The sequence below is a fragment of the Conger conger genome, chromosome 9, assembly GCF_963514075.1.
Source record: "Conger conger chromosome 9, fConCon1.1, whole genome shotgun sequence".
Classification (NCBI taxonomy): domain Eukaryota; kingdom Metazoa; phylum Chordata; class Actinopteri; order Anguilliformes; family Congridae; genus Conger; species Conger conger.
The window spans coordinates 48766326-48783427 of record NC_083768.1 but is presented as its reverse complement, the minus strand read 5'-3'; the positions used below and the strand labels follow the sequence as shown (position 1 = coordinate 48783427).

The 17102-nt window shown below is 45.3% G+C and overlaps 1 protein-coding gene across 4 annotated transcripts in view; it reads right to left on the bottom strand.

Annotated features, from left to right (window-relative positions):
• Positions 1-201: 201 nt before the first annotated feature.
• LOC133137190 (solute carrier family 45 member 4) overlaps positions 202-17102 on the bottom strand; it is a 47212-nt gene continuing 30311 nt past the window's right edge. For all 4 annotated transcript variants that reach the window (XM_061255291.1, XM_061255292.1, XM_061255293.1 and 1 more), the window contains 6 exons: positions 9083-9271; positions 4173-4352; positions 1930-3017; positions 1423-1522; positions 1117-1328; positions 202-570 (listed from right to left, as the gene is read on the bottom strand). In XM_061255291.1, the coding sequence (XP_061111275.1) occupies positions 202-570; positions 1117-1328; positions 1423-1522; positions 1930-3017; positions 4173-4352; positions 9083-9271 (2138 nt within the window). The remainder of the gene's footprint in view (positions 571-1116; positions 1329-1422; positions 1523-1929; positions 3018-4172; positions 4353-9082; positions 9272-17102) is intronic.

The window sequence follows — 17102 nt, the reverse complement described above, 5'->3', positions numbered from 1 at the left end:
TGAGAAGTGAAATGTTTTGCGAGATGTTTTTTTTTCCTGATGCGTTTCGTCGTGACCTGAGATGGCCGCTCAGACTGCTCCAGCCATGGGTCGGAGAAAGCGGGCGCTCCTCCACGCGGTATCTGAGGGCCTCCGTGTCGAGCGGGGGGGGGGGGGGGGGGGGGGAAGGGGGGGGGGGGGGGTTGGGCGAGGGGTGCTGGCTCACAGCGTGGACTCGCACTCCGCCTGGCAGGTGGTGGTGGCGGTGCCCTTGCGGGTCAGCTTCAGCACACTGGGCTTCTCGCCGCCCTCGTCCTGGCCAGCCTCGCCCCGCGCCGGGGGCTTCCCGGCCTCGCCCTTGCCGTCATCGGCGTGAGGGTCGGGGTAGATGACCAGGAACGTGGCGGTGAGGAAGCCCAGGAAGGAGCTGCCCGACGCCATCATGGGCACCACCTTCACGCTGCCCACCAGGTCCACCACCGAGCCCAGCGCCGACGCCACCAGGATCTGGGAGATGTACACTTGGCAGGACAGGATGGCGCAGTCGATGCCGAAGCCTCGCCTGGAGTTCCCCGGGCTGTGGCGGATGTACTGCGGTGAAGAACGGGGGGAGAGCACAACGTGAGCGGGATGACACCGCAGATGAACACGAAACAGAAAGTCATTACAATGAGTCAGCAGCTTATAAAACAGGATGGAGCACTGAACTGCGCAAGAACGTTGTGTGCCTTAGTCCTCCACAAGCCCGAAGGTTCTTCTGGTTTTTCTATTCATGTTAAAATCATAAACAAATCTAAAGCCAGGGAACCAGATGAGGTATACTCAGAGTTTTGATTAATTAAGGGGTGAAAAGAAAACATGCACATCCTGCAAATTTCTGAGGGCAGGAGTCACTACTTCGTCCAAACTCGATGAGAAATGTAGAACCAGGAGGAGCTGACCTCTTTAATCTCGTGGTACTGGCCCAGCAGGGCAGGAGGGGGAACTGACCTCCTTAATCTCGTGATACTGGCCCGACAGGGCACGAGGGGAAACTCACCTCCTTAATCTCGTGATACTGGCCCGACAGGGCACGAGGGGAAACTCACCTCCTTAATCTCGTGATACTGGCCCGACAGGGCACGAGGGGAAACTCACCTCCTTAATCTCATGGTACTGGCCCAGCAGGGCGTAGGGGCAGTAGGAGATGCTCATGAAGATGACGCCCATGCTGCTGATGGTCACCATGGACACGTAGATGTTGGGGAAGATGGCCATCACCGCCGTGCCGATGGCGAACCCGAGCGTGCCCATGATGTAGATGATCTTGATGCTGAGGTCAAAGTTGTCCAGGTACTTCTGGAGTAAAGCTGCGAGAGGAAGAGGGCACAGCAGACAGACATTCAGAGGGCCAGCCACGACAACGTTAACAGCGGCTGAACTGACCGCAGACTCGCTCCTCACCTGAGCAAATGGCAGCGGTGACAGCGTAGATGACCAGCCCCCAGCAGCCCATCTGCACTCCCTCGTGGTAGTTCAGCAGTTCTGTGCTGTTCAATGCACCCTGCAGAGGAGGAGGAGGAAGTTCTGAATACGCTACATCTACTCCTGTAACCTCAAAACACTCAACTGAAAATTCCAACACCCAACATCAGTCTTTAATTATTGGTACATTTTGCACCTCTCTGAATTGCATATTACAACACATCACTACCAGTTAATTTAATCTATTTCTGTCTGTTATCAGCCCAACCCATTTTATAATTTGCTTGGCTCAATGCATTTCTGTCACAATTTAGTCTTTTTTTTTTACCTCAGTTATTCACTTTTTGGAGGTTCAGGACAGTTTTTTAATTTTTTAAAATTTTTACCCAATTTTCTTTTACATTACCACTGGAAAGTGCATTTGTGTACGAAGAAAATTGAAAGAAATTGGGTGCATATTTGTCTGAAGGTCGCACGCGAGCTGACCTTCGGGTTGCCTCCGAAGACCACCTGGCCCATGAAGTCGGTGTAGAAGATGGCCTCGGTGATGATGGCCAGCCAGGTGAGGAGGTGGCAGACGCAGAGGCGCAGGAGCTCCGGGGGCATCTTCAGCATGGAGAGCCAGAGGTGCCGCACGGTGGTCTCCGTCTCCCCCTCGTCGCTCTCCGTGTCGCCGCTGGAGTTGGTGTTCCCGCTCTGGTGCCTCAGCCTCCGCCGGTGCTTCCGGCGTTGCCGCTCCTGCATCTCGTAGATGTCGTTCATGCTCCGCGACGACTTGATGAGCACCACAGCGTTGGCCCGCCGGTACCGGTACCGGTGCAAGCCCAGGCGGCCGTAGTAGGAGAAGGTGCTGGAAGGCTGGCGGTAGAAGGCGTGCCGCCGGGGACGCATGGAGGCGCTGGTGTTTGACGGCTTCATCCCGCCCGGGGTGTGGCCGTTGGCTCCCCCTCCGCCGGGCCCGGCCGGCTTCCCGTTGGGCGCCTTGTCTACGCTGCGCAGGCTGCCCAGCAGGGCCTCCTCGCCCTCGCGCTCGGCCTCCTGCAGGAAGGCCGTCAGGGGGCTGAAGGCGGTCCTCAGGGCGTCGCGGCTCCCGGCGCTGCTGCTTCGCCGCAGGGGTGAGCCGCGGAAGGAGGACGGCCGGTCCTGGAAGACGGACGGCTCGATGCGGTGCAGGAAGAGCGGGTCGCGATCCAGCTCCAGCGAGCTGTCGGCCATGGCTAGCGCCGAGTCGCTCTTGCTGCGGACCAGGTCGTCGTCCAGGAAGCGCATGTCCAGGTCGCGCTCGGAGCGGGCGTCCTCGTACGAGTCGTACGGCTCGTCCTCGCGGATGAGCTGCAGGCGGGGAGGGCCGCCGTTCAGCCTGACCGCCGGGGCGTCCGCCTCCTCGTCCAGGCAGTCCTGGTGAGGGCTGTACTGCTGCTCCTCGATGCTCACCAGGTGCAGCGCCACGGACGCCACGAACAGGATGGCCGTGAAGACGAACAGGATCTGCTCCTGTGACTTGAACGTCGCCCCCAGGAAGGTGTGCGTCCAGTCCAGACCTCCCAGCATGTAGCCTACTGCACCTCCGAGCCCTGCACATACACAAAGGTCGGAGAGATTAAGCTTTTTTATTTATTTATATTACAAAAAAATCTAGCAATTCAGTTCCAAAATACTCATCTTGCAATCATCCTCAGTTCTAACGGATGGAATTCACCCCTTCACCTCCACTGATAAGTGCTGAATCACCCAGTTTACCATGTAATTTACCATGTAATCACCGAGCACATTGTGCAGTAAGCACAATAAAGCCAAAACACCACATTTGAGGATTGTTTGTTCCTTATAAACCATATGATACTCCGATTCTCAAATGCTGTGGTGTTACATAAGAACAGAATCTCTCATTCTTGCAAATACCAGAAATGACACGTCACTCTAAGCTAAACACTATGCAATGGATGAAAGTGTAATGTATCTGCACTGCCTGTATATAACTAAAGTGGAAAACTCCAGTTGGAGGCCTCAATTGCATACATAATTTATCCTGTGTTAAATATTGATGGGCCTGGAATTTGCTGGGGAGCTGCTGTTCATGCTGGCAGAGCTCTGCTGCAGTAATGAGGCATTTACACAGAGCGGCAGTGTGGGGCAGCAGTGGCAGGAGCATGAGGGGGCGGCAGTGTGTGGAACGGCAGTGTGGGGCAGCACTGCCGTCATCTTGCAGTACCGCATTCCTGGGTCTGACAATCCCAGGAGTTCCTCCTCCTTTTTACTTTTCTTCTTTTGATCCAAACCTTGGCAAACCATTTTGGGTGAGTTCCTGGCCTCAGGATCGTCACCTATGGATTGGATCGACGTGCTGCGGTCATCTATGCCCTAGCTGGGCATCTCCAGGACCTTAATCTATGGTTCATCTGTACAGGTTTGGACTGTGCATGTACCAAATCTTTAAAAGAAGTGCAATGACACATTCACAGACGTCTCTGCATACTTCAAGGCACCGTCGGGTTGATGGCCAACACCGCAGAACAACGCATCGTTTGTGAAAGACGAGAAAGGATGTGCTTTCTGTCACACATGCCTGCTTTCTGGTCGTGACCTTCAGACACGGTTAAAACATTAACTGCAGCTTCTCGGCAGTTCGGTTAAACAAACGGGGTTTCTCCGGGGGCCTCAGCGCACAGCGTGTTAAACGCTCCCCTCCGTGTCCGGACACACGTGTTCACACGCGGAGAGGCTCGTACCGGCAGAGAAGGCGTGGATGTTGAGGGCCATGTCCTGCTCCTCGGTGTCGGCCACGTCCAGCAGGTAGGCTCGGATGGGCCCCTCGCTGGCGTCTGCGCAGAAGTCCAGCACCACCACGCCCAGGACCGTCAGCACGATGCCGATCTGCTGGTTGTTCGGTTCATCGCCAATGGCCAGGCCTGCAGAGAGGGGAACAATAGCCACTCTCCTTTAGAGAACTGGATAGGTAATGCTTTACAGTAATGTTAACTAGTGGGAGAAGTTAATCTATGGCATGAAGTGTCACCACTGGATAAAGTAAACCTCAGAGGCCAGAACAGACTATGAAAGGAGAATACCTCAGCTAGGAATAATGTCAGAAAGGGTCACAAACTAAATTTAGCAGTAAACACATTTCAATGGTAAAGAATAGCACACACGGCTCAAGAATTGAAGAATTCTAAAATAACAGCAAGTGATGTCTTATTTCCCCCCAAAAAGGATATGCATGTTTTATTATTTAGAGAGTAAAATGGTGTCTCAGTGGTGTCTGCACTGACAGGCCACATCTCTGTGTTGCTCAATAGCAGGTGAGACTGAGACATCATGAGACTGAGACTTTGGGAACTCATAGGCAGATGGTTTTTGAATTTGTCAAACAACATGCCAATCATACAACTGCCCTGTTCTTAAACCAAATCTGAGAGGCGAGACGACTTGTACTTTCAGACTGCACACCGCCTCCCAGGCATAAAGACATGTCATAAATCTACAAGCTTCAGTGCACATGAGGATTTGGGGATTATGGGGAAATAATGAAGAAATTGTATACTTTAAGACTAGTGCAGGGGAAAAGAATGCCTGTGACATGCTGCTTTGGAATGTTAAGACACACTCCCTTTTTTTATAACGCAACATAGGTCCATTTTTATTTTGGTAAATGCATCGGTGGTAAGACATTCAGTGAAGCATATCAGTGGATCTCTACACTGAATTGGAGTTCCACTGAAAATGGTTACTTGTGTTTGACAGCACGTAAGGTCAGGGAGTGAACGTCATGCCATTGTGCATTTTGTTCATTTCAAGCATGTCGGGTGTGTAGTGCCCATAACACAAGCAAAGAATGCTGTGGTTACACTTTTTTCTGCGATCAAAGAAGCCAGCTGAGTTCACGTCAGGCTAGATGGTTGATACGTTTATATGAGTGAGCTCTCTCCATGTGGCAAATAAGGGTGTAAAAGCACCAAAACTAAACTACCGCCTCGCCCTCCCAGGGGTGTTACGACATGACATATTTCTACACATTACAAAAGAAAATAAACACATTTGCAGAATTACGAACATCTATGAGGACAAGAGGAGTTCCTTGGCAGGTGCGAATGCAGTTAAGCTACTAGTAAGCTTCTAGTTTTGTGTGTCACTAATTGACTGCCAGTTTTGATGGGCAGTAAATGATTGATGTTCCAACACACTGATGTTTACTTGTGTCTCAATGTAAAATTGGTGGACGTATGTTAATAACGTTAATAAAATATTATTTGATAATAGTTCATTTTCTCTGTCTAAAATTGTTATTGTATCGGTTGCAAAATCCCATATTGGGCGGGCTCTAGTAGCTGCACCTACTGTCACCCTAAACACAGCCTGATTTCAGCGGTGTTTCTGGTCATATACAATCTATAGCAATTACCTCAATTAACTATATTTACAGAGGATACCAGTAGGAAACTTCCACTTCAAGAAAAATAATGACAATGAATAATCAATGAAAAATAAGCATTGAGCAGCAGTGTAGGACATAATACAAACAGGTGGAATGGAACCCTTTTTATGAAAGGCAAGTCATTATACAACAACTTCAGGGACTAGTCTTTCCAACTCATTACAATGTAGCTATTTTTATCACATGGGAAAATATTTATCCGTTTTGTAGCTTTGATCTCCTATATTATACAGCATGAGACCAACAACATGCAGTTTCACTTGTGATATAATGGTACAGTATATTCAGCCTACAAGCCTCCTGAAATAGGATTTTAGAGATGGCTTGGAAGAACACTCATTTATAAACAACAAGATAAGTTAGTGTTCTGACATAGGGAAGTATTCTAAAAAAACGAACACGTACAACAGAAAAGGTTTTAAACACGGACAGGGAAAGCGGTAAAAAAAACGAAAAAAACAATCTTGCGACCCCGAAGTCGGCGCTAGCGTGGCCGGTCGCGCCGCGCTCTTCCTGACAATGGGGCCAGCGCGCCGTGGAACAGCACGGCGGAGACAGGAAGTAGTTCCAGATAGGCAATGAAAGGTAAAAAAAAGGGGCACAACAGGAAATCTTTCCCTGTGAACTGGTTCCTAGTCCTTTCCCATGTCAAAGAGACGGACAGAGTTCACACCGCCTGCCCGGTATTACAAACCGGAGGGGCCGGAGGTGACTTATACACGGCCACTGTGAGACGATGATGTGCAGGACTGACCCGCCACATGTTAACACACTGTACAAAGCAATGGGGGGGGGGCGGGGGTGTACAGTGAAACAATGTGGTGCTGTACAGGACCCTTATGGATATGCTGGCCCACATGCTGGCAGTAAGGCTACCTCATTAGTAAAGTGAGACACAATGGTCATATTACAATGGCGTCCCAGGGACTACTGATATTTATTTGTTGTGAATTTAGAGCCGTTTTTAAATTACGTTTCCTTTTTAGGTTGACCCTATGCTGAAGGTGGGGATTAAAGGATCTCATTTTTTTGTCAGGATCGCGCTTTACATGCAGAGTATTTCTTCATTCCGAATAATTTGTTCCGATTGAGGATTCCAAATGAACCGTTTACATGGAAGCTGAATGAATTGATCTGATTAAAGGTGTGTGTTTACATGCCAAGCATTAAATGAGAATATAAAATTTTGACATGTGCATAATGATCTCACCCAGCTACACGGTACACATATCTGGCACACCCCCAAAATGCGTTGTGTATTATGTACAATATTAGCATTTCTGCTGTCACTTTTCAGGCAGCAGCGTCAGCTGAATATAATCATCTTCCAACTATTGAATGAAAGAAGGTGAGCGCAAGAGCAGCTTTACTGCTCATTTAGATATGTTTATGCACCTCTTAAAATTAAATTAAACTTTTCTCAATTAAGTAAATTCATCATAACCATCTGAACACATCTTAAAGTATATTTTATAAAATATACTTTAAGATGTGTTCAGATGGTTATGATGAATTTACTTAATTGAGAAAAGTTCAATTTAATTTTAAGAGGTGCATAAACATATCTAAATGAGATGAGGTCGACTGGGATTATAGGGGTGACACAGCTTTATCCAAATAATCCAACATGAGAATAGTGAATAGTATAATAAAATAATGGCAATATTTAATTTTGAATTAAATTAATGGTATCAGTACAAGTAAATGTGTAGCCTTTTTCCTGAAAGTTTGAGGAAAAAACAAACTATATTTTCCATAATCTCATATATTATATCTGAAATTTGGATAACATGGTTATCTAGAACCCTGCTTATCTGCAATCCTCCAATGGAGCTACACTGCGCACTAATACATTTTCTTTGATGCTCATTTTCAAGTTGGTCAAGCCTGACATGTAGCAAATAGCTGGGATTCATTGATTTTCTGGTACTCAAGCTGATTATATCAACTCTCTCCCTCTCTCTGTGCATTTGTAAAGGCTTTTTCCAAAGATAATTTGGTTACGGGAGCAAATTGTTCGCTAATGTAGGAAATGGAAGGGATACCATCAGCAGGTGCAATAAATGTAACTATACAGCTGGTATTAGGCTTGAATTCACAAAGTCTGAAAGAAGTCTAATTTGTTTGTGTTGCTCTAAACAGGCATGGCTGCTGGTCCATTAAACGCACATGCAGAGTCCATAAATGACAAAGTTAATGGATGCGAAAGGAGATTACAGAAATTGATTATGGCACTTTTCTGTACTCTGCAAAATGTCTCAATGTCCCAAAAAAACAACACAGTAGTTGTAGCTGTATAGATGGAGGGCGAATAATACATTTATGATATCTTGAAAGGATAATGTGCCGTTTGAGCTGACAAACATGCGATAGAACCATCTATGGATGCCAATTCTAATTCTAATTCTAATCTAATCTAATCTAATGCAGCAAAGCAGTGCCGTGAAGATCTTTTTTGAAGAAAAACAGGGTTCAGGAGTAGGGTTGGGTGCGCAGTACCCAGGATAGGACCCAGGACCTGTCGGAATGCTGGAATCAGAGAAAGCGGCTCTCGTCTTCCTCAGAATCCCATCAAAATAATTCACGTTGAGAAAAGAGAACAGACTAGGCACCTTTAACTGCCTAAAATTGAAAATTGCCTGGGTCGGAATTGTCTGGGGGTTGGCTGAATTGGCTGATAGTCAGTTTCCCCAAATATATGAATAATCAGCTTGAACCCAGCTCTGTACCATTTCACTATTATAAAAAACAAACCAAATTAAAGCTATGACATGTCAAAATGATCATACATTTAGAGTTATTGATCGCACAAAGGCAATTGATCTGGAAACTCTGGGCATACACGTACTGGTTCACGAGGATGTAAAATCTCGTAAAATCTTGTTTTCCAGGATATAGATTGAAAAAAAATCAAATAATAAACTACACATGTATATGTATATGTATATGTATATGTATATGTTTAACTGCCTAAATGCTACCATGCGACTGGACATTCAATTAATCTATGGTTCTAAAACAAACAAATGGTTCCAGAAATACAATTGAAGAACAAAAAAACAAAAAAAATACAAATACTGGTCAGTATTAAACAGCAGAAATAGTATGGAGAGGCATCTAAAGAGCTAGAATGCTAATGCTAAAGCCTATTATTATGGAGGAAATGCATTAAGGAGGAAATGTGAGTGGGTATCGGGGAAGGCGCACCTATGATGGATCCGTTGAGAAAGAGAGCCACTCCGAGCAGCACGCCCACGCACAGGGCCAGGATGAATGGCCGCCGCCGACCCCATCGCAAGGTGCAGCGGTCACTGGCAGAGCCAATCACAGGGGTGAAGATCAGGCCTAAGATGGGGCTCAGGAACCACGTCAGGCTGTAATACTGTTCTGGAAGACCTGGGAGAAGCGGGAACACAGGAAGACACATTTCAGCCCAATACGTGTGAACAGTGCATTCACTAGCTCCTGTAAAGAGGACTGATGACTGACAAGCAAGGCCTCACAAATCACATAACGGATGGGCCCACTGTGGTTAATCAAGCCTGAGCCAATAAGAACACGAAGGGTAAATTACTACAGTATATGCTGCAGAATAAATCATTAGCCTATATGGTTGGCTCCACTGAGAGCCATTGCCATCCCACAACAGTTCCCAGCATTTTGGTGGTTCACGTTGCATTGTGCCCCGTCGCAAGAAGGCAAAGATAGATTCTGACAATGTTGACAGCCCATTTGCCAAATTCTGAGTCAGTATGTTGGTCCCATAAGGTTGTGGCCATAAATAAACCCTGTTTGCACACCCTACTCAGAATAACCTGCCTGCGGTTGGCAAATGTCCACTGCAGGCTCAATAAAAATACACCTTTCATTGTTTCTAGAACAGTCCGAGGTTGCTTCCTGTTCAGAGACAGATTTCGTTGCTTTCCAAAATGAATCAGTGTGACTGATCTCAGGTCAGAAGTACCCAGCTCAAAAGGGGCAGAGACAGCTTCTTGGCACTCAAAAGCAAACTGAAGGCTAATTGGAAGAGGAGTCCCCCAGTCAGAATGCAGACAAGGCCACTTCTCTCATGTTCATGACTCATGATTTTTCGCACTACATAATATTGTTCCATAATTTGAATGCTGTTTGTGAGCACTGGTTTTCCATATACAAATGAAATGACATATTATTCAGTATATTTATGCAGACATTTTCACAAATTCAAAACGGCATGTCTGTGAACTTTATTTTATGAATTGTTCCCTGTGTTTCACGAAAGACAATTGGGGATGCCGCTTTTAATCATTACCCCCGTAAATTATGGAACACCCTGCCAATTAAAATCAGAACAGCTAGCTCAGTGGACATTTTTAAACGGCAAATGAAAACTTACCTTTTTACTTACCTTTTAATCTAGCTTATATCTAGCAGCACTGCTTTTATTATTGTCTCCTCTGTTTTTATTTATTTATTTTATATCACTTTGAACAATATCTAGCAGCTTATTTTTATTTATTGCTTTGTGCTATATCTAGCAGCACTGTTTTTATTTTGCATACAGTGTTCTGTTATTTGTTAGCTAGTTGTTGGAAATGGCATACTCCTACAATGAGTGTTGTCCCACTCGAGGGAGGCATAGGGGAAATGCCCGGAAGTGTTTGTCTTGTTTGTTATATGGATATTTCCACAGTGTTTATTATATATATTTGTGTTGTCTCTGTAATTCTTTGTAATAATTTGATTAATGTAAAGCACTTTGAACTACATTTTATGTATGAAAGGTGCTGTATAAATAAAGTTTATTATTATTATTATTGAATGATTTTAAAGAAAAAGCAGGTTGCAGAGGGACGCTTGGGGGGGCGGTCAATGGGTTCTGGGCTTTTCTGGAGGATTAGCTATCCTGCAATAGGCTATGAATCTAGCCAAGGATTTAGCAAGAGCTCAGTCATTAAAAACAAAGTGCTTTTGAATACTGACGTTGACCATTGTATTTGTGTAATTATGTTAAGGAGTAATTCCAAAGCAGCTTGTAGAGTGACGTGATATTGCCAGAGGCTGCACGTGTGAATACAATGGTTTTATAACATTTATTCAGAATTAGAAAATTTGTCGTGATTTTGAGCCGTTACTTCTTTCCTTATTAGTTTGTAATCGGCCCAAGCCCTTTACTCCCAGGCAAAAGGGGTGCAACTGCACTGCCTGTTCTTCAACGATTAGCCAGCCAACAGAAACTGAAGCTTCTTATGATTATGTTATTATATTATTTCTGACTATGAAACAGAAGATACAATGTGCCATTTGAGCTGACATAAACATTCGATAAAACTAGAATCCATAAATGGTTAAATTCTAATCTGATCTAATTCAGCAAAGCAGTGCTTTGAAGATCTTTGAAGAATAACAGGGCGTCTCCGTAAATTCGACAGAACGTTTGGCATCTTTTTGACGAAAATTACATGGATGGCAACTAAGTACCTCATCATGATCATGGTACTTGTAGTATTTCACGTCTTGTACTGGTAACTTGGGCAACAACTTCGCTGAGCCCAGAGAACCTTATGATGCTGAACCTTGGTTAACGTTGCTGTTCGCATAAGGCAACTGCGGCAATGTCAAGTACATTGAAGGTAGTAAGGCATGGTTTATTTGGCGAAGCTTTATCGAACCAACTTATTCTTTTGATATCCAACATGGACTCCAAAATGTCCATTATATAAAACAATGAAGAAAAATTTAATGTAAAAGGCTGAAGATGAACAAGCAAGTTTAGGTCAGATATTCCTTTTTATGAGGATCTTTACTGTTATTTGTATTAAGAGAATAATTCTATACAATAGTTTTGTCTTTTTACTTGTTATAAGCCATTATCATTAAATTGTCAACTGAAAATACTGAGTGGGCCTTTAAGACAAATTATTTTCTTTTGTATTTTGCTGAACCGACAGGTACATACTTGCAAAATATTCCACTAACTTTACCATTATCCACTGAAACACAAAACTACAGGTTTCAAAAACGTACTTGCAGGGGGTTAACTGTAGAAGGTTATACAGATTGCTGTTTGCATGACTGAGGTTATTGCTGAGATTATTTAGGTCTCTGTGGAAGCAGAAGACCTGGAGGGCAGAAGGTCTTTGCAGGTTTGTACTAGCCAGAGAGCACAGGAAAGTCATCACACTGCATTACAAGAGGCCTCAAACTCACGGCTGCCCATTACAGCTTCAGAGGAGAAAAGCAACTCTTTATCACGTGTGAACCTTTACAGCTCTCTCGGTTTGGAGCACATACAGTGTAGTCTGTAAGTACTGCTTGCACATACCATAAAATTAAAGGAAACGGTCACCACTTTAACCACATGATTTCTTTCATTTCAAACGCAATGTGCTGGAGTACAGCCAAAAGAACAGAAATTGTACCACGGTCCAAATAAAGACTGCACTGTAGCAAAGTCAATAACGCCAGTTATGCGGTGTTGCTTAAAATGGCTCGATCAAAAGATTAAGTGAAACGCAGACAGGGTGCAAACCCTGAGGGACGAGAGCCCTCTATGTACAGTGATAGAGCGATTTGAAGATTACACCTCTAGATTAGGTCTGTGGAGAGCAGCAGAATAACCAGCCACGTTGTTGTTTAATCCCCAAAGAATCTCCCAGGCGGAGCTCAGAGCTACTTTGAGAGCCTCAGCGTGCAGGCAGGGTCGGTGAACTCCCGTCAGTCACCTGCGCTGCAATGTGCCAGCGGGGATGCCGGTTGCCGTGCAGTCGCTGGGCGGGGACCGTCTGGCCCGACTGATCGAATTGCTGCCGCACCCCACAGGGCATCAATGCAAAACTACAAACTCTGTGACCTCCTGTACACGAAAATAATAAAGACAATCATTTGAATGGTTACATTGCATTGAGAAGATAAACACTGAACCTACCTGCAAATTTCAATTCACAAAGTGTTATAACCACACCTGATTTGGCCAATAGATTTCTAATGTCACAGCGGTTGACCTGCACGAGAACCAGTAAAAGGTTTATAACCAACAAATTTACTTTTAAGGGTCAACGAGTTTAACACCGGGTTTTTAAAAAGCTTGCCATTAAACTAGTCAGTACAGGAAAACAAATTGACAAAAAGGTTATGGAGGGACACTGTATCCATGCATGCCTTTACAAAGAGGCTAGTCTAATCTGCACCTATTTATTACTATGCATACCTCAGAGAGATTGTAATGGTAACTCTCATTCAGAAGTAGGAGTGCAAGAATGCTACCTTCATAAAAACCCCTGACATTGCTGCTCAATTATCCTCACAGCTGAAAGTGGACAGAACATTCTGGAGCTAGAAGGTATTTCTAGCCATCCTTATTTACACATTACATAAGTTTTGTTATCATGTTCTCATGCTAATTTTCATACCACGGGCAAGGACAGACAGGACCCTGCGGGAGCTGCACAACATAGCTACCAGGCGAAAACATTCCAACGGCCAGCAAGGTGCGAGAGACATAAGGCCCTGAAATTACAGTATCTGTAGCAGAGGGTGGCGAGTTGTTTACCTACAGTATGAAACTTCTTTCATATTTTCCTGTGTATAGTGTATATTTTCAAGCACAGACTTAATATGACCATTGTATTTAAAGAACATCCATGTTATTTCCAGTACAAAGTAGGACACAAAGCAGCCACATTTAATGACTTTTGGAAGCTTGTTTTCCGCTCACACTGAACCTCTATTTGTTTTGTTATGAAGATGGCGAGTTGATACAGCAACATGAATTGAATTTACCTGTGTCGTCTTTCATTTGATAATTCCATAATCTTGTAATGGTGAGGTGCTGATTGTACCGCTAATGCCATATACTCCACGCTTTTGAGGAAAAGCTTTGATTGGCTTTGATTTTCTGTGCTATGGACATGACCAGTACAGATGCTTCATAAATTGACAACGAGATGCTTACCAAAATGTCTAAACTATAGTCTATACTGTGCATGCAGTAAAATGTAACTTCATGTTGTAAAAAGATACTGTATAATAAATTAACTAGGTTTGCAACAAAACACCATGTGGTACTAAATACATGGTTTGCCATAAGGTCACATCTCCCCAGGCATTGTTTCAATGTTCAGTTTTCAGACTGGCGTGCTTGCTATGTTTGCATACTCCCAGTCAAACCGCAGTAGTGTTTAACTTAACATCAGTGTGTCAATCAATGGTGTTGTTCTTCCCAGCCAGCATCCAGACAAAACTATGAGCTTAACGATTTGTATTCAGAATAATTGAATGCATGTCAATCCATTCGGAACTAGGGGTGGAGTTATAAAATCATCTATACCTGTATTAACTAGCCATATGAACGTTATAAACGACGTCGGTCGCCTACCAGTCTACTTGGGTGCTTATTCACTCATCCGTGTCACGGTGTGGTGTGTGAAGGGAACCTGGAGCAAATCCTAGTTTTAGGATATTAGTGGGTCTGCTGCTGTAAGACAGGCTTTAGGCACCCAAAAAAAGTATGTTGAGTCATTGCGAGGACAAAATCAGCTGGTCATCGTGTAAAGAAAATGTTCATTCATGAAGAAAGATTTTCGGCTGTGAGCTGCAGTCTGATGATTAATAGGGCACAATCCGGCCATTAGTCTGCTTAACAGTCTGCTTTCCATGAGAAACAATAGTTCCCATTTCTATGTCACGAATGAGATTTTTGAGTGAAAGCCACCTGAACATTACACGGCCACATGCATAATGCCTGCATCTTGTACTCTTCTTCTAACTTCCTGTTCGGTACATTTCCACAGACTGGATTTGGTGAAGGTGGCGATCACAGTGAAGTGATGCAGAGTGAGGATGTTTCCAGAAAGAGGAAGTACAAATACAGGAGGTATATCATATGTGTGCATGTGTTAGTGCTCATATTACCAGACACCACTGTTGTTGTTGTTGATTTTGATGTTCAAAACTGATAAATTAAAAAGGTGAAAAATATAAAAATGGCCAAATAAAGGAAACATTATTATTATTTCTTTTTAAATAAAGTGAGACTATATTGGAAACCAAATCCATCAGAGTATGGGTGGGACTGTGGGAAATTTTATTTTTGAAAATGCCTTGGATCATCTAGCATGCGAAAAAAAGAACAATTGGGATGGTGCTATGCCTCACTCATGACACACAATGTTCTATTCCTCGATGATAAAAATAGTACCACTTTTTCCCTTAAAAGCAGGTGGAAACAGCTGGCCATTAACATCACTGCCGCCACAGTCCATGGAACTGGATGTTGCCAAACGTGAGAAGAACATTCTGGAAGCTTATCGGCCACCTTCCCACACGTCTAGGAACAGGATCTAGGAATGAACCAGCAACCTAGTTCACATGAAATGACAATTGACAATATGAATGACCAGGCTTGGGAAAATGTCCTTCCATTACGCTTTGCACACCATTTCTTCCAGGCTCAATGACAAAATTGTGTCACGACTCGACTTCCTCTTGCATTCTTGATGATTGTTGTTGTTGTTGATGTGGTACGTGGTTGGAGAGGGGGCAAAAAAAGGAGCTTTTTGTCTTTGTTTGCAGCCCTTGGCTGCGGTAAAACAAAGGAAAACACAAAAAAGTCCACAAACAACCGAGATTTTATCAGCTCATAGCAGTTTGTTTCTGTCAAAACTAATGGCTGTAAATATCCAAACAGGACATCACATAATAGTAAATAACGGAGGGTTTCTTTCCCACCACACCAGAGAAGGCAAACAATACTGAGAGTGGTCCGAGTCGGGCCACTGCAGGAAATATTTTGGTGCTGCGTTCGGGAGCGGAGAAACAGGTTTACAGCAGGTCACTAAGTGCACGAAAGAGGGGAAGCTGCTCTAATGAAGCGGCGTGAGACAACCAGGACCCGGCGTGGAGAAAAGGAGACCTCCGCACAAACAAACCCTGTCTGCGGGAACCAGGGGGCAGCGGGGGTTCCGCTTTCTGGCCCGGGGAAACTTCCGACCTGCGGAGCCGTTGGCGTACGGAGCGCTGGCGTGTCGCGCTTAACCGGGTCCTGCGGGTCACTCACGGGTCACTCACGGGTCCTCTCCCGCCGCGAGCCCTCCGACGGGGGCTTTCATCGCAGGCGCATTTTCCGGATTGTTCTCTGCAGTCCAGAGAAGGCTCCGTGACTCAACCGAGTACAGTGCGCCCAGGAACCTTTATAGCCCCGTCTAGATATTGAGAATGCATTATTTTAGTATTGAATGAAGCTGGAAGTTCAAAACGGGAATGAGAACAACACGCGCTTACGCATGCGTGCGCAGACACAGACAGCAAAAGGACAGTTGAAAGGACAGGAACTAATTTCAAAGGCAGCCACGTATGACAACAAAAAGTGAAAAGAATTGAGACAACCCCGGGGCAGAAGGAACGGGTAGCCATTAAAGGCTAAACACACGTAGAGTGTGTTCAAACTGGATGCTGGGAATGCCCTCGGACTGAGGGAGATTTTGTGCAATGATTCGTGTTCGGCTGAAAGAAGCGGTCCTCCAGCATCGGCCCGCACGTGTCAATGCGCCAGGCGGCCACGGGTTAGGGGGAGAAACGTTTTTAAAAATCTCACGTTTATCCAGTGGGCCAGCCAGGGTGATTTACTGACAGCCTGCTCTCCCGCGAGCCTAATGAATCACGCTCCTGTCAAGCCTGCAAGTCACGGGAGTGGGGGTGGGGGTGGAGGGGGGGAGGGCGCACAGGGCACACGCCCGCTTATGAAAGACAATGTTATTTTTTCGGCTCTCTGCCGAGCCCTTTAACACCCTTTGTGAGAAAAGGAGAATGTGCTGAGAAACCGCCTTTTCCCTGAATGGTGTGAAAGCAGGAGAGAGAGAGCGAGAGAGAGAGGGGACAGAGGAAGGTGGAGAGTCAGAGGTCAAGTGTGGCCGGTTTCGATGAATGGCGGTCAAGAGGCCGCTAAGTGGGGAGGAAACAGGTGCCTGCACTTGTTTTGGCGCGGAGGTGCAGCTCGGCCTCCTCCGGCCGCCGTCAAGCGTTCCGCTGGATGGCGGGGTCCCACGCAGAGACCTCCTTTCATCGCTCGCTAAACAAGAACACCTCTGCAAACGGTCAAAAAAGACCTGCTGGTTTAATCTTCCAGCAGTACGCAGCGTCATTAACCAGTCAAACAAATGGACGCGAAAATATTTATAGCAGTAAGTTCTGTTCTAGGCCCGGCCCCTTTACTGTAGCTGCACATTTACAGAGCCTGCTCTCCTCGGCC